This window comes from Mobula hypostoma, chromosome 3, assembly GCF_963921235.1.
Source record: "Mobula hypostoma chromosome 3, sMobHyp1.1, whole genome shotgun sequence".
NCBI lineage: Eukaryota > Metazoa > Chordata > Chondrichthyes > Myliobatiformes > Myliobatidae > Mobula > Mobula hypostoma.
The window spans coordinates 160,925,240-160,947,560 of record NC_086099.1 but is presented as its reverse complement, the minus strand read 5'-3'; the positions used below and the strand labels follow the sequence as shown (position 1 = coordinate 160,947,560).

The window sequence follows — 22,321 nt, the reverse complement described above, 5'->3', positions numbered from 1 at the left end:
AGTAGAGCATGGAATTTCCATCAGAGTATGTTAAAATCAAATTTCCCATTCTGTGGGGCGACTGGAAAATGGGACTGGGCCAGGAGCAGGTGAGTGTGCTCCCACAGAATGAGCTACAGTACCACTCGCTGAATTGACTTCTGTGTAGGTGGATGCGCTGCCAACTTCCCATTCCATCTCCACACTACCTGTCTCCATACAATGGCCTGGGTTATCAAACTTTTAGTCCTTTGGAGTCTTGTTCCAAATGAACTGTTATGGAGCCTTGTTTTTAAAGAAGCTGTTCACATCAAAGAATAAGTTTTAGACTGGGCCTTTCAGGTTTGATTGACTATGTTCACATTATTCATGTTTTTATTATATTTTGACTCAGGATCCCAAGATGTATGTACAGACAATTCTGGATGTTCATAAGAAGTATAATGCATTAGTGATGTCAGCTTTCAACAATGATGCTGGTTTTGTGGCTGCTTTAGATAAGGTAAGGCGGTTATTTTATTGCAATAACATCTAATAAAACAGTGTTTCCATTCATAATGTTGGGCAGAGTTAGGGTAAGGACAAAATTCAAATAGAAAATGCTAGTTAGATGATATCTGTAATTGTTTTTCTCTGTGCCTTGTGGTGCATTGGGCAGCAACCTTGCCATTTCTTTAGCATTTTTCTGTCTTTACAAGGCGAGCTCAGTGCTCAACTCAGCACTGATAGAAAGGAACGCCAGCAGGCAAGGAGCCAGCCGGATTCAAACCCAGGATCATTCGCCTCGAAATTCCGTGCGGGTGCTGCTACACAACCAGCTGGCTAATCTGTGGTGGGGAAACTGAATTAATGAACTACATGAAAAACTGAAATGTTAACATCTTCTGTAGAGGGATGCTACCTAGTTCTAGCATTTAGTGTATTAATTTCAGATTTACAGCACTTAAGTTATTGCTTTTGTTGCTAAGTGAAGAATGTTGATGGGGTGACATGATGTGGGGAGCATGCTAGAAAATGATGAAACAAAAAGAAACATTTGTAAAAAGACAACTTGGTTCCTTAATTCCAACTCCTATTCCCCTTAATGCTAAAGTTGAGGGCTGTGGAGTCTGGTAATGCTTTCAGGGTTGCAATTGAAGTAGTAATTGAATTGTATTTTAACTGAAGATTTCTACTTGTTTTATTAGCTCAGGTCACTACATCTAAGCTGGTGTTCAGTTTGTAAACTTGGCGGAGTTTGTCAGTACTCTCCTTTTAATTGGTACCACTGACGAAAATAAAACACTTCTAGGGTCAGGAACCATTCTATCAGGGTAATAATAACATGCATTATTCTGTAAAATAAGTTCTGCTATAGAACTAATAGGATGATATACTGTGCCTGATATTTAAGTGAATTTGGCTACTGATGACATATCTTGGTCCCTTATCCAACTAATTTCTTCTTTCTAAATATATAAAAAATGAAAATTATCATAGAAACATATCACTTGTCAATTTGCGGGCTGCAGATCACCATAAAATGTCTGATATGGAATATATCCTGTGCATTGGATCAGGTGTTAGTATCACGGATGTTTTATGCTGTGGTAGCCTTCATCTTAAAAACATTCCTTTCCAGGTACTGATGGTTCTGTAGCAGGTGGTGCAAAATGGTGTTGTGCAACTTGGGTATGCATTATCATGCCCAGGTATTGTTGGGTACACGAGTTAATTATGCATCATATTTGCCACAATATTTATACTTATTCATTTCAAAGTGGCTGGATTGAGGAAGTAGGGGGAAATTGAAAATTTCAAGTTTATTCAGAGTAGAATTTTGTTGGTAAAGGTATCAAAGGATGGGAAACAAACAATAAATGGAGGTGATTTATAACCTGATACCAGCATTGCTCCCTAAAAATGATAAAAGGATGTTCAGACTTGCTTGAGGTTCCTGAGTTAGTCAGTAATCTAAGTTTTCATTTAATAAATTAGAATAGAATGGAAGCGTACCAGAATCAAATTCTAAAATAATGACTTTGGTTGTTGAAAGGGAACCTTTTGTTTATATCCTGACAGATTGCTAAAAAGTTGAAGATGCATAGTACAATAGATGAGAATTGAAGTAAGAATGTTAAATATCGAGATTTGGAACTGTCATCTGGTACTTGATAATATTTTAGTTGAAGTGGTAAACATCCAGCAGCCATTTTGACAGAGGTATTGAAAATTCTATTTTTTTGGTGTAATTGCAGGCTTGTGGCCGTTTCATAAATAATAATGCAGTCACAAAAATGGCTCAGTCATCAAGTAAATCTCCAGAATTATTGGCACGATACTGTGACTCTCTACTGAAGAAAAGGTGAGAATTTGGGAAAGTGAACCAGTCATTGCAAGATTTCTACCTTGTCTGAAATTGAGTTTCATACTTGCCCATGAACTAAAGAAAAGTAAGGAAGATTTTTGTTTGGAAGTATGTTTCCTCATCCTCCGTCCCCCACACTCAAAATTAAGTTGTGCAGCATAGACGTGGGCTCTTTCGTCCACTATGCCAGCCAAATTACCTAACTGTACTACTCCCATTCACCAGAACTTGAAACATAGCCTTCTATTCCTTTGATACTTAAAGTACTTGTCCAGACACTTTTAAAATGTTGTGAGAGAACTGGCAACATGTTCCAGATTGTAGCTGTCCTCCAGGGAAAGAAATTTTTCCTCAGATCTCCTGTAACTTGCCTTAAACCTGTGCACCCTCAATTTTTGATTTCTCCATTTTGTGGAAATATTTCTCTTTCTCCATCTTGTGTACGCATCTTATTATTTTGTTTGCCTCTCAAATCTCCACTTCAGGAAACAACCAATCTTATCCAGTCTCAACAATTAACTTGGCTTGGCTCCCGGTGGAAGACTGTGTTCTGGACACAGTTAGAAGCAGTAGCATCATCTTGAGCAAAGTCTTCCACTCAAAGCCCCAGGATGAGTGCCTGACAAGCTTTGAGCAGACAAAGATCTGCCCCAGTCTGTTTAAATGATGTTTGTTGAAAATTAGGTATAGGCAAAAATATAAAAAACTGTTGCATACAAGCAACACAGGAGATTATTCCATTCACTTTTTGACCAAGCTTTAAGAAAGGACTACATGTTTCTTTCCACCCTGATTCTTCCTTTAAAATTCGAAACCTTCATCTGAATATATGAGGGATAACTTTTTCTGAAGATTACCAGAGAATTTATGACAACTACTCTTTCAAGCAAAGCAAATTGGCAAAATGTCTCCCACTTGTAATGGTTGCAAATATCAATAGGTACATTTAATGTCAGAGAAATGTATACAATATACATCCTCAAATTCTTTTTCTTCGCAAACATCCACAAAAACAGAGGAGTGCTCCAAAGAATGAATAACAGTTAAACGTTAGAACCCCAAAGACCCCATCTCCCCCCCACACATAAGCAGCAGCAAAGCAACAACCCCCCTCCTCCACCAGCAAAAAAGCAATGGCGGTTCCCCCCCCACCCACCCACCGAGCACTCACGTGTGCAGCAAAGTATCAATAAAGACACAGACTAGCAGTACCTCAAAGACTATTTGTTCACCCGGAATTCAACATACCACAGGCTCTCTGTGTCTCTCCCTAATAGGGGAAAAAGAGGTGTCCCCATTTCACAGTGAGAGGGGAGACATAACAAAGCAACTTGCTGATTTATGGTGTTAAAAGGCTGTTGCTTCACTTTTTCCAAGCTCTGTGCCCAAAGAACTCGGGTCTCTGGGCACACAGCCAGTAGCCAGCTCGCTGCTTACGATCTTCCATTTCCCAAGAGGCATCAGGCAGCGGAACCAGTTTTGAATCCACTTGTCTCCAGAGCCATGAAAATCTGGCACCATAAAGGCACGCTAGTCTTCCAGGTCACATCCTTGGCATATCGAAAAGTGGCCAGTCGTGAGGCCTTGAGAGTGAGTCCTATTTCCACAAAGAACCAAAATCAGCAGGTAACTCAAAAGAACCATGAAAAGGGAAAAAAAGAGATATCAAAGATAGTAATAGAGCCGTTTTCAAGGATGCAAGCGAAGGAGTTGCTGTTAGTCGCCATCATTCTCCTAAGCTCCGCGTTTTCTTCAGTTACTTCTGAAATTTATTTCTTAAGTGAAAATAATTTCTCCTTCTGGTGCGATCAGCATCCTCCCACCCAACATAGTTTTGTGCAATTCTATTGAAACTTTCCTTATTTTGTAATAATAGATATATGGTCCTTTCTTGAGTGGCATCACATTCACATTTGTTCTAAGAACAACTGTCAATTTAATCGACACCCAAGTATCTTTCACATTCTCAGATTGTTAGTCTGAGAGTGGAGCGTGAATCTATGTTTATGTTTGTGAGGTAAAATTGATAACATCAAACTGGATTTAATATGTAAAGCAACACACATCAAAGTTGCTGGTGGAACGCAGCAGGCCAGGCTGCATCTCTAGGAAGAGGTACAGTCGACGTTTCGGGCCGAGACCCTTCATCAGGACTAACTGAAGGAAGAGCTAGTAAGAGATTTGAAAGTGGGAGGGGGAGATCCGAAATGATAGGAGAAGACAGGAGGGGGAGGGATGGAGCCAGGAGTTGGACAGTTGATTGGCAAAGGGATATGAGAGAATCATGGGACAGAAGGCCCAGGGAGAAGGAAAAGGGGGGGAGGGGGGAACTCAGAGGATGGGCAAGGGGTATAGTCAGAGGGACAGAGGGAGAAAAAGGAGAGTGAGAGAAAGAATGTGTATATAAAAATAACGGATGGGGTGCGAGGGGGAGGTGGGGCATTAGCGGAAGTTAGAGAAGTGGATGTTCATGCCATCAGGTTGGAGGCTACCCAGACGGAATATAAGGTGTTGTTCCTCCAACCCGAGTGTGGCTTCATCTTGACAGTAGAGGAGGCCGTGGATAGACATGCCAGAATGGGAATGGGATGTGGAATTAAAATGTGTGGCCACTGGGAGATCCTGCTTTCTCTGGCGGACAGAGCGTAGGTGTTCAGCAAAACGGTCTCCCAGTCTGCGTCGGGTCTCGCCAATATATAGAAGGCCACATCGGGAGCACTGGACGCAGTATATCACCCCAGCCGACTCACAGGTGAAGTGTCGCCTCACCTGGAAGGACTGTCTGGAGCCCTGAATGGTGGTAAGAGAGGAAGTGTAAGGGCATGTGTAGCACTTGTTCCGCTTACAAGGATAAGTGCCAGGAGGGAGATCAGTGGGGAGGGGTGGGGGGGGCGGGGACGAATGGACAAGGGAGTCGCGTAGGGAGCGATCCCTGCGGAAAGCCGGGGGGTGAGGGAGGGAAAGATGTGCTTAATGGTGGGATCCCGTTGGAGGTGGCGGAAGTTACGGAGAATAATATGTTGGACCTGGAGGCTGGTGGGGTGGTAGGTGAGTACCAGGGGAACCCTATTCCTAGTGGGGTGGCGGGAGGATGGAGTGAGAGCAGATGTGTGTGAAATGGGGGAGATGCGTTTGAGAGCAGAGTTGATGGTGGAGGAAGGGAAGCCCCTTTCTTTAAAAAAAAAGGAGGATATCTCCCTCGTCCTGGAATGAAAAGCCTCATCCTGAGAGCAGATGCGGCGGAGACGGAGGAATTGCAAGAAGGGGATGGCATCAGTTTAACTGCTAGGGTGTGAGTTCAGAATCACTGGTGAACTACTCTGTTAACTACAAGCACCGCTATGTTCAAAACTGTCTGCTTTGAGGACTAGGATAGAGGAATAGCCCATTAGTACTTACTGTTCAGTTTATAGTTCCTCATATAATTCTACTGTTTTAAATAATGTTCCTTGGATGCTTTTAATTGGATCTGAACTTTCTGCAGAGATGATCCATAATTCCTTCCTGTCCAGAGTCCTGCTGATCCCAAATGCAACTGGGCCATAAAGTGAAAGAATTTGCTGTTCCTGCCTCGTACAGGTTCTAACAGGCTGATTGCCCTTTGCACATGTTGAAGAATTACATTAAAGTTTATGCTCCACCATTGGATTCCAGGGAGAGCAATACTGGAATACAGTCAGGAAAATCTCAGCATGAATGGCAGACTAAGGACTGGCACAATGAAATTCTCACTAGATAGCACTTTTGTGGCACAATGCTGCAGAACTGGCAACATTTCCCAAAATGTTCCAGCACATTATCTTAACATAGAGGAACAATAAAATCATCACTCCTTGGGAATGTATTTTTGATTCTTGTTATGCTTCAAGGTTCGTAAGATCTGCGGTTATAACTTTTGTGGTGTATTGATTTAATGATGGCAGCTAAATTTGTGCTTTGCAGCTCCAAGAATCCTGAAGAAGCTGAGCTTGAAGACACACTTAATCAAGTGGTGAGTACCTTAGATGGCCAAGGTAGTATTATCAGTTGTATTATCAGTTAATGTATCTATATTACAACTAGTGAACAGTTATTTTTTTCATTTTTAACAAAATATTTAATGTTTTCCACTTAGTTTTTCGACAGACTAAGTTGTTCATTGGGTGTAATATCATGCCTATAAGCAAGATCAAAATAACCTTAAGCGTTGACTATTAAAACATAAATAATATTTCTGCCACAGAATTACAGGCAACAGTGTCGAACCACCTCCCTATAACATTAAGTAACTTGCCATGACTGAATCATTCACTGGGAGGCCTGGGAATTACAGTTAAACCAATAATTCTCTAGGCATAGAACACATACTTACCAGAGCAGATCAAAGATTGATTGTTCTACAAGTGGATTATATCACAACCCTGAGCTCTCTACACTCAGTAGAGCAGATCGGGAATGCTGGAATGCTCTCCATTTACCTTCAGTGGTCCATCAGCAGCATTTCATCGCGATCCTAAACAGAACTGCTTCACTGGCATTCCCTTCATCACTTTAAACATTCCTCCCTTTCTTCCACTTTTAGTTCTGATACTGTGAAGGGTTTGTGGAGGATTGTGCCATGAAGATCAAAACCACCTAATCTGGCAATTTCATTAGATCACTGGAAAAAAACTCTTAACGTTCCCTTGATAATCTACATAATTGGCACCTTTCTCTAGGTTACCTTCTGTTTCATCTGTTGCACTCTAGGTTTTGTATTGTCTGAGATACATCTCCTGTGCCTCAACCTTATTTCCACCAAACTCTGACCACTCAGTATTTTTCACGTGCCAGTATCTTTATCCTCCATACTTAACCTGCGGATTCTGCAGTTCACCTCATGACTTGGTTTCCCAGTTGTCTTTGCATTGTCTGCAGACTTAGATATGTTATACACAAAATAATCCGCAGATGCTGGGGTCAAAGCAACACTCACAACACGCTGAAGCAACTCAGCAGGTCAGGCAGCATCTGTGGAAAAGATCGGTCGATGTTTCGGGCCGGAACCCTTCGTCAGGACTGTAGAGGAAAGGTGCAGAAGCCCTATAAAGAAGGTGGGGGGAGGGTGGGAAGGAGAAGGCTGGTAGGTTCCAGGTGAAAAACCAGTAAGGGGAAAGATAAAGGGGTGGGGGAGGGGAGGCAGGGAGGTGATAGGCGGGAAAGGTGAAGAAAGAATAGGGGAAAACACAATGGGTAGTAGAAGGAGGCGGAACCAAGAGGGAGGTGATAGGCAGCTGGGGGAGGGGGCAGAGTGACATAGGGATAGGGGGAGGGAATTACCGGAAGTTGGAGTGTTCTATGTTCCTACCAAGGGGCTGGAGACTACCTAGACGGTATATGAGGTGTTGCTCCTCCAACCTGAGTTTAGCCTCATCATGGCAGTAGAGGAGGCCATGTATGGACGTAATCTGAATGGGAGTGGGAAGCAGAGTTGAAGTGGGTGGCTACTGGGAGATCCTGTCTGTTTTGGCAGACGGAGCGGAGGTGCTCGATGAAGGCGGTCCCCCAATCTGCATCGGATTTCACCGATGTAGAGGAGGCCGCACCGGGAGCACCGGATGCAATAGATGACCACCATTCAGGGCCCAAACAGACCTTACAAGTGAGGCAACACTTCACTTGTGAGTCTGTTGGTTTACTGATGTCTGCTATACGCCCACGGACTCTCTCAGCTACCTGGACTATTCCTCTTCCTACCCTGTTACTTGCAAAAATGCCATCCCCTTCTCTCAATTCCTCCATCTCCGCTGCATCTGTTCTTAGAATGAGGCTTTTCATTCCAGGACAAAGGAGATGTCTTCCTTTTTTAAAGAAAGGGGCTTCCCTTCCTCCACCATCAACTCTGCCCTCAAACGCATCTCTCCCATTTTACGCACATCTGCGCTCACCCCATCCTCCCGCCACCCCACTAGGGATAGGGTTCCTCTTATCCTCACCTATCACCCCACCAGCCTCCATATCCAACAAATAATTCTCTGTAATTTCCGCCATCTCCAACGGGATCCCACCACCAAACACATCTTTCCCTCTCCCCTGCCCCCCACTTTCTGCTTTCTTCAGGAATCGCTCCCTACGCGATTCCCTTGTCCATTCGTCCCCCCCATCCCTTCCCACCGATCTCTCTTCTGGCACTTATCCTTGTAAGCGGAACAAGTGCTACACCTGCCCTGACACTTCCTCCTTCACTGCCGTTCAGGGCCCCAGACAGTCCTTCCAGGTGAGGCAACACTTCACCTGTGAGTCTGCTGGTGTGATATACTGCGTCCGGTGCTCCCGATATGGCCTTTTATATATTGGTGATACCCGACGCAGATTGGGAAACTGCTTTGGTGAACTCCTACGCTATGTCCACCAGAGGAAGCAGGATCTGCCAGTGGCCACACATTTTAATTCCACCTCCCATTCCCATTCTGATGTGTCAATCCATGGCCTCCTCTGCTGCTGAGGTGAAGCCACACTCAGGTTGGAGGAACAACACCTTATATTCCGTCAGGGTAGCCTCCAACCTGATGGCATGAACACTGATTTCTCTAACTTCCGTTAATGCCCCGCCTCCCCTTCTTGCCCCATCCCTAATTTATTATTTATAATTTTTTCTTCTCTCTCTTCCCCTCTCACAATAACTCCTTGCCTGTTCTCCATCTTCCTCTGGTGCTCCCCTCCCCCTTTTTCTTCCAAGGCTTTCTGTCCCATGATACTCCCTCTTCTCCAGCCTTGTATCCCTTTTGCCAATCAACTTCCCAGCTCTTGGCTTCATCCCTCCCCCTCCTGTCTTCTCCTATCATTTTGGATCTCCCCCTCCCCCTCCCACTTTTAAATCTTTTACTGCCTCTTTTTTCCGTTAGTCCTGATGAAGGGTCTCGACCCAAAACGTCAACTGTACTTCTTCTTATAGATGCTGCCTTTCCTGTAGCTGTTGATTAGACCTGCCCAGCGGCGAGGAGGAATTTTAGACAATTCCTCCAAACAAAACCATTATAGTTCGTCAATATATCTGGGATGGCTTGCATGAACAGACCTCTTCAGGTTAAGCCACAGATTCACAATTGGGTTAAGATCTGGACTCTGGCTTGGCCATTCCAAAACACAAATTTTCTTCTTTAAACCATTCTATTGTTAATTCACTCTTGCATTTTGGACTATTGCATTACCTAATTTTTTTTAAGATGCGGGTGACAGACTGCTACCCTGTGAAATATCTTAATATAATTTTAAATTCATTGTTCCGTCAACGATTGCAAGCTGTCCAGACCTGAAGGCAGCAAAGCAGCCCCAAGCCATGATGCTCCTTCCACTGTGCTTCACAGTTAGAATGAGTTTTGGTGTTGATGTGCAGTGCCCATCTTCCTCCAAACATATAGCGATGTGCATTTCTGCCAAAATGTTCAGCTTTTGTCTCATCTCTCCACAAAACACTGTCCCAGAAGCATTGTGATGCATCCAGGTGGCCTTTTGCAAATTCGATGTGCAAAAATGCTTTTTTTTTTGGCGAGCAATGGTTTCTTCTGTGGTGTCCTTCCATGAACACCATTCTTGTTCATTGTTTTTCTTATAGTGGACACGTGAACAAAGACTTCAACACTCAGGTCTTTTAGAAGTACTTCTGTACCCTTTTCCGGCTTCATGCATCTCTACAATTCTTCTTCTAAGGTCCTCTGAAAGTTGTTTTGATCGAGGCATGGTGACATAAATAGATCTTTCTTGAGAAGAACAGGCTCTGTCGGTAATCTGACTTAGTGTGCCTTTTTTATAGGCAGAGCACCTCCAGTCTCATCTCATTTTATCCAAAGAGCTTTTGTGGAAGGCATTATCCCAGAGTTTCACATACTCTTTTAACCAAGACTGATTGTTTAAATGGTGTATTCAGTATTGATGAGAAGTAGAATTGTTTGTGTGTTATTAATTTAGGCAGATTGCATTTGTCTCATATTGTGTCTTAGATGAAGATCAGACCACATTTTATGAGCAATTAATACAGAAATTGCAAAGGGTTCACAAACTTTTTCTTGCCGATCAGTCTGCTGATCTTTGATTTTGATACTTTATTTCGTACATAGCTGTGTGGAGTGGAATACTTGATGCATTGTTGTGTACCCAGTGGGGCACTGGAGCTTTAAAAAAATTTTAATATAAAGAAATTCAATCATTTGGATACTAAGGGCTTATTTTGTTATTGCCAAGGCCAGATTATGGCAGGTGGCAACAATGACGGAGCAAGACAAGCTGAGGATGGGGATGGGGATGGTGGCAGGTGTTGGAATAAATGAGTCTTGAAGGAAATGAGAAAGCACCAAAATCAAATCGATGACACACTTTTCTGATTAGGAAATTGACAGATTTTGCATCTGTCAAATGTCTATAAATATGGATATAAATATGCTTTCATTTTTATAAGAAGCATTGATTGAATTGGTCAATTTTCAGATGGTGGTATTTAAGTATATTGAAGACAAAGATGTGTTTCAAAAGTTCTATGCCAAGATGTTAGCTAAGAGATTGGTTCATCAGAACAGTGCAAGTGATGATGCAGAAGCGAGCATGATCTCCAAACTAAAGGTCAGTTCAGTTTTCTTCAAACTTTATTTTTCCATTTGTGTTCTTGCTAATTTTAAGATTGAAAATTAGAATGTTCTTGATTTGTTTCACTTTCACAGCAAGCACTGAAGTTATCAGTGGAGCTTTATCAGCTTTTTTGTCATTAATATTAGGACAATTGAGTTGATAATTTAGAATTGATGTGTAAAGCCTTGTCTTGCCCAAATTCATGATGCAAGTGCTTCTGACAGTGTCTTATTTTCATGTTGCTGTGAAAAATTACTGAGTCAGTGGCACAGTTTTGATGTTCTGACAATGAAATTGACCAAGGTTTTGCTGAATGAAGTCAGGTGCCTGAGCTTATTGCTGAAGCATATCAACTGTAAAATTGTCCTTAACCAGAATGTCAAGACCAATGAGATTTTCTGCAAAGCAACTCTGGCATATGGGCAGGCCTCCCATTAATCTTTCGTCAGCTCTGACAGCAAAAGCACTCCCATCTTTGTCATATCTCTTAACTGTCCAGGTGTTTTTGTGCCTCTGAATGCTTTGAAGTTGGGAAACATTTTAGAGCCATTAAATATAAAGGTATTTAAAAAAAATTAAAGCTTTAACCAAAGTAAAAAAAAGAAAGCTAAAACACCTAAAGTATTTAAATAATTAAAGACATTATTGCAAACACAAATAATTAAAGAAAAAGTAGCTTGCCTTATGTGCTACCTTCATGTAGATGTAAAATCTTCATTTGCGGGGGAATAGGTTTGTAGATTGTGAATGGGTTTAACCCAGAACAAAATCTGAGGCTACGTCTACACTACGCCGGATAATTTTGAAAACGCCGGCTTCGACAGGCGTCCACACTAAGTGTTTTTCAAAGTATCTCCATCCACATTAGGCAGATATTTGGGCGAATCTCCTCCTACTGGGCATGCGCAGGGCACACAGAAAACAAGCGAAGAGGAAACGATATACTTGGTGCGCGTTTGTCCAGTTACAGAGTAGAAAAACTTAAAAGGAATTGCTCTTGGCTGTCGCGCAGGAGGACTTGAAACTTAAAAAAAAACAAATACTGGAGTGTATGGAGGCAGCCGATAGGGAATTCACAGGCAGTATGACCCGGCTGACAACGAACATTGAAAAACTGACTGTTGCATTAATAAAGCACCTTGTTAAATGTATAAAACATGACTGCTTCAGTGTTATCTTGTATTTCCATACAATGTTACATTAGGCTGTTACCCATCTATTTTCAGAGAAGTACTTGCATAAGTAGGTAAACCACCTTGGTTCTTGGTTCTTGATCCTCGATCCTCCAAAATATTCCGCATGGAATTTAAACTGGAGGTGGCGCAGTGTATTTTCTGTCCTTATCTTCATACAAGCAAGGACAGAAAACAGGGCAAAGTGAGTATACTTATTTATTCAGTAAGCTATGGGTCGAAGTATTTGGTGAGTACATTTCCAACTCTCCTGGCTTCAGTCTCGTTGCCATCTGTTCTGAAATTGTTAGGTTCTGCGAAGTGCAGAATCAAATATCGCTGTGATGATTATGCACTCTAAACAATAAAGTAGTAATAATAAGGATAAAAATAATAAGAAGAAAACAATGAAATACCGCGCTGCCGCCATCTGTTCCGGCACGTCATGACAGCGGTTTTAAAAAGCTCCGGTTACCCCGTGTACACTGCAACGGATAGTAGGCGTTTTCAGATTTATTCACTCTGGAGACCGTTTCTGAAAATCTCCATTTTCGGGGGCTAAAAACGCCGGTTCAGTGTGGACAGAGGGTCAAAACAAAGAGAAAAAGCTTTGTTTTCAAAATTATCCGGCATGGTGTGGACGTAGCCTCAGAGTAGATTTCCAGCGTGGACTCCATGAGTAAAGCAGGAGCTGCAAGCAAACCAAGACCAGCATGTTTAAGATCTCCAGTTTTTGTCAGGAGTCACAAACTTGAAGAATAAATGCTGACAATTCCATGCAGAGATGCTGGCAAAGCCTAGTAAAATCTGAGCTGTGTGTTCAGTGAACACTTGAACTACTTGCTGACTTGGGAGTTGCTTTGAAATACACTGACACGTGATAATTTTTTTGATTGCCTCTTTCATGGCACAATCTTTTGGCTGAGGGGTTTATCATTGCTGTTGGCACTTTTTCTTATTTACAGTTTTGTAGCATGTATTTAATTGCAGTGTAAAATTTGATTAGTGTTACTGTTCGACAGATTTTGTAGAATTATAATATAAGTAGGATTGCCTAGAAAATATTTATTGAATGGTGTATCTGAACACTAGGATTAATTAAAATTACCTGATTATTTGTTTCCTTTCTACTTAAGCAAGCCTGTGGCTTTGAGTATACCTCTAAACTACAGCGGATGTTTCAGGATATTGGTGTGAGCAAAGACTTGAATGAACAATTCAAAAAACATTTGTCTAATTCAGAACCACTTGATTGTAAGTATATGTTGTGGGTGATAATCTGTGAAGTTTGTTCAGTACACAGAATGTTTATGTAGTCTCATTTTACAGTGGGTAACGGAAATTTTTTCTCATAGAATTTGCAGACTAAAACAGATTAAATACTTGTTCCTATAAAAGTAGTCTGAAAGAAAAATAAATAAAACACTTTTCGGTATGCATTTCTTGGCACATGTGTAGATGACGTACATGGCTTTGCATTACAGAAGATCACGAAGACTGTTTTCTGGTAATATACTCTCCCTCCCCCAGTAATACAGAAATGAAGGTGTAACAAGGTCAAAATATAAAGGTCAAACTTTCATTCCGAATTCAGAACTTTTATTAAGAAATGTGCAGGTGGAGAATTAGTAATGTGGGAACATTTCAATTTGTTTCAGAAATCTTCATATCTACAGTTTAGCAGAATTTTTAAATGGATAGAATCTGCTTGTGGATTATTGCCACTTTTAAAACTTCAACAAATGTTATTTCATTTAAAAAATTTTTAGCATCTGTATTGCACCTACATAAATCTAGGGCCTGCATATTTGAGGTTTATTTCCTTGTGATTTTGCTGTCTTTCTTCAACTTGGTTGTAGTTTAATGTTTTAATTCAATGTTTTTGTCTTTTTGTTCCCCTTCAGTGGATTTCAGTATTCAGGTTTTAAGCTCCGGCTCTTGGCCATTTCAGCAGTCTTGTACATTTGCACTTCCGTCTGAGGTAAATTTGATTTTTCTTTGTTGGCTTATTTTGCGTTATTGTGTTTTATAAACAATAGTAAAAATTAATAAAATTATCAAATAAATACCAGCTTTGTGTTATTGCAGTTGGAAAGGAGTTACCAGAGGTTCACAGCATTCTATGCCAGTCGGCACAGTGGTCGGAAATTGACCTGGCTCTACCAGTTGTCTAAAGGAGAGCTAGTCACAAACTGCTTTAAGAATCGATATACTTTACAGGTGAGGTGTGAGAAATAGTTTTAAGTAACAATGACAAGTGTTGAGTATTGGCACAAAATTTATTTCGCACTAGCTAGGAAAAAAGATTCAAGTGAGCTAATTTCAAAGATGTTGTAATTCCTATAATTTCTTTTTCAGAATGGAAATGTTCAAATGAGGTGTATAATGCATCTTCCTGTAGAGAAAGGAGGCTCTTAGGTTGACAGGGCGTGTTACTTTTTCTTACATTTAACTAACTCTGATGACAAGACCATAGAGGGCAATTTCCAAAATTGTGATTGTCAGCAGTTTGTTGGACAGAAGCCTGTTTACACACAAACAAAATATTTTCCAGAATAATGCCTGTCTTCCTTTCTTTTTGAAAGTCTTTACTTATCATGTCCTTCCAATCAGTCTCAATAAATATAAAAGAAAAATATATCAAATTCTGGATATTTGAAATAAAAACCAAGTGGTCAAGCAGCATTGTGGAGCAAAAAACAAATGGAAGATTGTTGGTATGGAATGTTGACTCTTGTTTCTTGCTGTACAGATGTTGCCTAGCATGCTATTTTTAGCATTTCACCTATTTCAGTAAACATATTGCTCTTTTGAATGTTTTACTATTGGGCTTATTAAACTCTTCAGCCATGAATATGGGCCTACTAAACCAAACGTACTGTGTATCATCTGTGTTGCTACTGCAAATATCGGTTTGCCTGCTCCATCAGTATTAGCAGGAAGTCGATCTTTTGTTAGAATACACTGATTCAACAGGTCCTTTGGATAGTGTTTCTTAAGTAAATGAATCTGCAATTAGAAAATGAGACTTGTTGCTTTGTGTGCCATGTATGTCCTTCTCAAGATTACCTTTGTATTACAAATAATCCAATTAATTTCACTGGAATTTACTGGCATGAAGTTTTGAACAGATTCTGCCAAAGTTCATCATTGGAAATACCCGTGGTGTTTAAGTTTTATAGCTCTTGGGTTATGCAGCTATGAGTACAATTGCAGGTAAGATGCTATTCCATAATTGAGAGCACGAAATTTGTTTGTACAAACTTTTCTCATAATCCAGTTGGAAAAGATGGTGATAACAGAACTACATTGGCAAGGACAGCATTTGTCATCCTTCTGTGGGAGTCGTTAGTAATTTGTTTCCTGTTGACCCATGTCAATGGCAATTGAGCAAGTTTAAGTCATGAATTAATTCCTGTTGATCATTTCATCCTTGTTGATATTTAATAAGGCATTATAGAGAAAGGTGACCACAGCTAACAGTTCCTCCACAAGCACCCCTCCTCCCCCTCATCTAGTGACTTGACCATGCTCGATTAATGAACTTATGTAACTATTTCCATCTATGATGTCTCCTTATAAAGCAAAGGATTTGTATTATGTGCAGTAAAACTACATCAATTCAATGTGCCGAGGACTTCAGTGATGTTCGACTTGCAGATTTTCCAGACTATTGACTGTTACTCAATTATCCCATTAGTGCCCCAACAGACTTTAAATCACTTTCTTTTAAGATACTACGCAGTAGAGTAATAAATTTTCGGTCAACAAGTGAGTACAGAAAGCATGTTTCAGGGGAAAACAGGAACAGGACTAGGTGAATTTTAAGGTCACGTCCCTAATGCATGAAAGGGAGTGTGGTGACCCATATACAGACTGGAATTTCTAAGTAGTTGGTAATAGATTATTGGAATTGTGAAAGCACATAGTATATGTGGATCACAGCACAATCCTGGTGTTTTATTATGAACATGTACATCCAGATTTACTCACTTGACATAAATTTTCATTTTAATGTTTTCCTTTTTTGTTATGGCCTTTCTGCATGGAATTCTTTTTGATTTTTCTGATAGCTAAGGTTAAGATAACATGTGAGTTGGCAAGGATGAAGTTTTTGCCTGAAATTGTACACGTTGCAAATTTAATCTGTCCATTTAGTAGCATATTCAAATTTAGCCAAAACAGTTGTTCATCTGTTCATAGATGTTGTTTGTGTTGCGACTTCTATGCTTGTTTATTTATTAGACTAAAGAAGAGTCTTGGCTCAAAACGTCGACTGTTTTCCCTTTTCCACAGATGTTGCCTGGCCTGCCGAGTTCCTCTGTCATTTTGTGTGTATTGCTTTGGATTTCCAGCATCTGCAGAATTTCTCGTGTTTGTATTTATTAGACTTGTATTGTAAACTGTTGTGGAATTGAATCTGAAGAACACTATAGTGGCCACATGAGGCTACCAAAGTATGAATAATAGTAGTTTCTGTCATGCCTTGTGACCTTGACAGCCATTAAAACGAACAAGGATGATAATACAAGGCTGAATTGTGCGCTCAGCAACGGCGGTAATTTACAGGACTCGAGTATTTAATTATATGGTTATGGTTTTGGTTTTCAGAGTTCAGTTTTACACTATTTTAAATAACAATTCTTGCTGAATATTCAAAGTTGTTGCTGAAATGGGTTTTGCAATTTCCAATGTAAGCACTAAGGGCGTGGTTGTTGAGATTTTGTATGGATAAGGCCATGAATTTAATGGGAATTAAATCTGAAATGGATCAGATTGGATCCATGTGAAGCAAATCCTAGAGAGGTGTGTAACAAAGAGAGGTGTTGGAGGAACATTACAAGATTAACTTTGAGGGTATTGGTGTAACGTTGATGACATTGCAGTCTGAACTCTGTTGTTAATGACGTTAAGTGTTGATTCAGTGCCATTGGGGTGTGGAAGGTAGATTGGAGTGATGAAATGGTTCTGGGAAATGGCAAAACTAGAATAAGATTCCATATATTGTATTTCTCTGTTATTATGACCATTTAGCACAATCTTCACCCAACACCTCATAATAGGAGGTGTTTGGAATACCTATAACTTGCAGAATCCATGCAGAAAACTTGGTAATTGCTTGGTCAAATGATTTTCTGCCTGTTCTTATATGTACATGTGGTGGGGTGTCAGAGGTCTTTATAAATCATTAGTTGTTCATTTGATAATTTTGGTCCTAGGGAACTTGATCAGTGAGCAAAAATCTAATCCCATCTCCCCAGCTAATCAGTTTATTTGGAAAAGGACATCTGACGTAAATATCAAGGTATGACTTCTTACTGATCATTTTGGCAAAAGAGCAGGTTGTATATTATTTCTTTTTCTTAACTTTGCCATTTTTGTATGAGGTGGCCATACATTATTGACTCACTTCTTGACCCACACCATCTGTCAAATTTTCTTTGAAAGAGTACTGTTAACCAGACTTGATCTTGACATGATCTTCCTGCATCGTTATTTTTAATATTTTGAAGTTTTCTGATGTGTTGTTAGTTCAGAAGTTAAGGTCTTTGTATTACAGGACAAATGGCTAAGAAATTTTAAAATCAAAAACTGTTATAGTTTACTTGCATTTTGAATCAGAATATTTGATAATGAATCAGTAATTAAAAGATGCAATTGATAGAACAAGTTGATCATGGTTAATAAGTTTGAAACAGGAACAATGGTGGGCTGAGCATTCATTAAGCAATAAACTAGTAGAATGAATGTTTTGCATGAGAAAGATTATGAGGCAGGTATCCAAATATCACAAGGCTTCTTTTCTGATGGTTAGAAATAGAGAAATGGTCTTACAGTTTTATATGTGGCACTCTCAGTTTACTTGATTGTCTACTTTGTAGTCTTGCCTTCAAAGGACAGGATCCTGAAAGTAATGGAAGTGATTAGGGAGTACACACGGAATGCTGGAAGAACTCAGCAAGAAAGATGGCATCTATGGAAAGGAATCGAGTTGGTGATTTGGGCCGAGATCTTTCATCAGGACTCCAGTATTGGGGGTGGTGGGGGTGGTCATGGCTGAACTATTATTCTTTATTCCTATTCAGATGTTCCCTGTCCATCTGAGCTCCTCCAACATTTTGTGTGTTGCTCTGGATTTCCAGCACCTGCAGAATGTCTTGTATTTATGAAGAGATTAAGAGCTTGTTAATCAACACCTAGAAAATAGGCATCGCAGCTCCAGCGATTTAGGTTCAGTTCTGATTTCTGGTGGAGTCTCTGACGGCTATGCATTACCTCTGGGTGCTGTGATTTCCTGCTTGTCCCAGTGATATGCGGATTTGTAGGTTAAATCTCTCTGGTGTTGATTGGTAGAATCTTGGGCAGTGGGGTGGGGGTGGACATAACAATAAAATAAAATTAGTGCAAATGGGGTTTTGATGATTAGTGAGCTAAAGACCCTGTTTTTGTGAAATATGAATGCTGATTTGTTACGCAAATGCAAGTGTTCATTCTTTGCAACAGATCCAGATTGTTTGGTGTGTGGGATATTCAGTAACAATTATCTGGATACATAAATTAGTTGGTGTTGCCCTTTTTTGGATGGGATCCAGGCACGTGTGTGCACGTGTGTATACGTGTATAAGTAATTTCTGCGCTGAATCTGTGCAGTAGCATATTTATTCCCATTCATACAAGTCAGTTCTGCCCATTTTACACATGTCAACTGCCTGTCTGAAATCAATTTAAACAGACAAGGACAGATACCATGCCTATATGAAGATCACTGAGAGATAGGTACAGTACGTGACATTTGTGCTGCAGTTAAATTTTCCAGTTCTGCTTTGGCCCTTAAAGGGATATCCTGAACCCATATAAGAATTGGCAGTGTTTTTAAACTTCTCCCTTTAATGGAAATTTGAAGAGTAGTGTTAGCCAGAACCTTCAGTGCTTATTTGTCCACAGCAATAAACCCACACTAACTTTTCTATAAAGCCGCTTATGGCCCTGTTACGAGAATTTAGGGTTGGGAAAAAAGATTAAATGGCAGGACTGCAGAGTTGGCAAACTGGGGACTTCTGCCAATGCTAATTGTTAAAAAATACAATAAGACGGTGCAAATCAATGTGCAGGCAGAGAGATGGAGCTTTAGTTTAGCTTTCTCAAGCATTGGCACCATTTTTGGGTGAGACCTATACAGATTGAATGAGGCTATAATTATTATCTCAGCAACAGGGTTTGTTGTGTTTTTAGAAGGGTTTAAACTTAGCTTGCCAGAAATATGGAACCTTAAAATAATTCCAGAAGTGAGAAACAAAGCAGGAATAAGCAGTTACAAATGCCTGTAAGCAAAATAAATAGGTGAAAGAAACAAAGACAAAGCAGAAAAGGTGATCAGAGTTCTGAAGAAGTGTTACAAGGACAAAAGTGAAGGTAAACTTCCCAAATGCACATAACATTCACAAGGTAAATGAATAGTATAAATCAATATTACTTGATATGACTGATTTGTCATTAATGAACCATGGTTTCAGAGTGACCAGTGATATACAGTGGCAAGCAAAAGTTTGGGCACCCTGGTCAAATTTTCTGTTACTGTGAATAGCTAAGCGAGTAAAAGATGACCTGATTTCCAAAAGGCATAAAGTTAAAGATGGCACATTTCTTTAATATTTTAAGCAAGATTACTTTTTTATTTCCATCTTTTACGGTTTCAAAATAACAAAAAAGGAAAAGGGCCTGAAGCAAAAGTTTGGGCACCCTGCATGGTCAGTACTTAGTAACACCCCCTTTGGCAAGTATCACAGCTTGTAAACGCTTTCTGTAGCCAGCTAAGAGTCTTTTAATTCTTCTTTGGGGGATTTTCGCCCATTCTTTCTTGCAAAAGGTTTCTAGTTCTGTGAGATTCTTGGGCCGTCTTGCATGCACTGCTCTTTTGAGGTCTGTCCACAGATTCTCGATGATGTTTAGGTCGGGGGACTGAGAGGACCGTGGCAAAACCTTCAGCTTGCGGCTCTTGAGGTAGTCCATTGTGGATTTTGAGGTGTGTTTAGGATCAATATCCTGTTGTAGTAGCCATCCTCTTTTCATCTTCAGCTTTTTTTTACAAACGGTGTAATGTTTGCTTCCAGAATTTGCTGGTATTTAATTGAATTCATTCTTCCCTGTACCAGTGAAATGTTCCCTGTGCCACTGGCTGCAACACAAGCCCAAAGCATGATCGATCCACCCCCCGTGCTTAACAGTTGGAGAAGTGTTCTTTTCATGAAATTCTTCATCCTTTTTTCTCCAAGCATACCTTTGCTCATTACGGCCAAGAATTTCAATTTTAACTTCATCAGTCCACAGGACTTGTTTCCAAAATGCATCAGGCTTGTTTAGATGTGCCTTTGCAAACTTCTGACTCTGAATTTGTGGTAAGGACGCAGGAAAGGTTTTCTTCTGATGACTCTTCTATGAAGGTCATATTTGTGCAAGTGTCTCTGCACAGTAGAAGAGTGCACCACCACTCCAGAGTCTGCTAAATCTTCCTGAAGGTCTTTTGCAGTCAAACGGGGGTTTTGATTTGCCTTTCGAGCAATCCTACGAGCAGTTCTCTCAGAAAGTTTTCTTGGTCTTCCAGACCTCAACTTGACCTCCACCGTTCCTGTTAACTACCATTTCTTAATTACATTACGAGCTGAGAAAATGGCTACCTGAAAACGCTTTGCTATCTTCTTATAGCCTTCTCCTGCTTTGTGGGCATCATTTATTTTAATTTAGCTGGTTAGAGGAGTCCATGGCTACTGACTGTTGAGACAAGGTTTGAGGAGTCAGGGTTATTTATAAGGCTTTGAAATTTGCATCACCTGGCCTTTCCTAATGATGACTGTGAACAAGCCATAGCCCTAACAAGCTAATGATGGTATGAGACCTTGCTAAAAGTTGTCTGAGAGCTCAGATCTCTTGGGGTGCCCAAACTTTTGTATGGTACTCCTTTCCTTTTTTTCACTCTCACATTGTACAAAAGGGTAGGGCAAGGAAGAGGAGGGCAGTTGTGATAGGGGACTCGATAGTAAGGGGGTCAGATAGGCGATTCTGTGGACGCAGTCCAGAGACCCGGATGGTAGTTTGCCTCCCTGGTGCCAGGGTCTGGGATATTTCTGGTTGAGTCCAAGATATCCTGAAGTGGGAGGGTGAGGAGCCAGAGGTCGTGGTACATATAGGTACCAATGACATAGGTAGGAAAAGGGATGAGGTCCTGAAAGGAGAGTATAGGGAGCTAGGAAGGGAGCTGAGAAAAAGGACCGCAAAGGTAGTAATCTCGGGATTACTGCCTGTGCCACGTGACAGTGAGAGTAGGAATGCGATGAGGTGGAGGATAAATGCGTGGCTGAGGGATTGGAGCAGGGGGCAGGGATTCAAGTTTTTGGATCATTGGGACCTCTTTTGGCACAGGCGTGACCTGTACAAAAAGGACGGGTTACACTTGAATCCTAGGGGGACCAATATCCTGGCAGGGAGATTAGCGGGGGCTACTGAGGTGACTTTAAACTAGAATGGTTGGGGGGTGGGAATCAAATTAAAGAGGCTAGGCGTGAGGAGGTTAGTTCACAACAGGGGGATGGGAACCAGTGCAGAGAGACAGAGGGGTGTAAAGTGAGGGTAGAAGCAAAAAGTACTAAGGAGAAAAGTAAAAGTGGCAGGCCGACAAATCCAGGGCAAGCATTAAAAAGGGCCACTTTTCAACATAATTGTATAGGGGCTAAGAAAGTTGTAAAAGAGCGCCTGAAGGCTTTGTGTGTCAATGCAATGAGCATTTGTAATAAGGTGGATGAATTGAAAGTGCAGATTGTTATTAATGATTATGATATAGTTGGGATCACAGAGACATGGCTCCAGGGTGACCAGGGATGGGAGCTCAACGTTCAGGGATATTCAATATTCAGGAGGGATAGACATGAAGGAAGGGGAGGTGGGGTGGCGTTGCTGGTTAAAGAAGAGATTAACGCAATAGAAAGGAAGGACATAAGCCGGGAAGATGTGGAATCGATATGAGTAGAGCTGCGTAACACTAAGGGGCAGAAGACGCTGGTGGGAGTTGTGTACAGGCCACCTAACAGTAGCAGTGAGGTCGGAGATGGTATTAAACAGGAAATTAGAAATGTGTGCAATAAAGGAACAGCAGTTATAATGGGTGACTTCAATCTACATGTATATTGGGTGAACCAAATTGGTAAAGGTGCTGAGGAAGAGGATTTCTTGGAATGTATGCGGGATGGTT

The 22,321-nt window shown here is 40.8% G+C and overlaps 1 protein-coding gene across 1 annotated transcript in view; it reads left to right on the top strand.

Annotated features, from left to right (window-relative positions):
• The window catches only part of LOC134344356 (cullin-1), a 128,827-nt gene that overhangs the window by 83,696 nt on the left and 22,810 nt on the right, over positions 1–22,321 (top strand). The window contains exons 10-16 of the mRNA XM_063044004.1: positions 374–481; positions 2,217–2,323; positions 6,269–6,317; positions 10,769–10,900; positions 13,215–13,332; positions 13,983–14,059; positions 14,167–14,298. Coding sequence (XP_062900074.1) covers positions 374–481; positions 2,217–2,323; positions 6,269–6,317; positions 10,769–10,900; positions 13,215–13,332; positions 13,983–14,059; positions 14,167–14,298 — 723 coding nt within the window. The remainder of the gene's footprint in view (positions 1–373; positions 482–2,216; positions 2,324–6,268; positions 6,318–10,768; positions 10,901–13,214; positions 13,333–13,982; positions 14,060–14,166; positions 14,299–22,321) is intronic.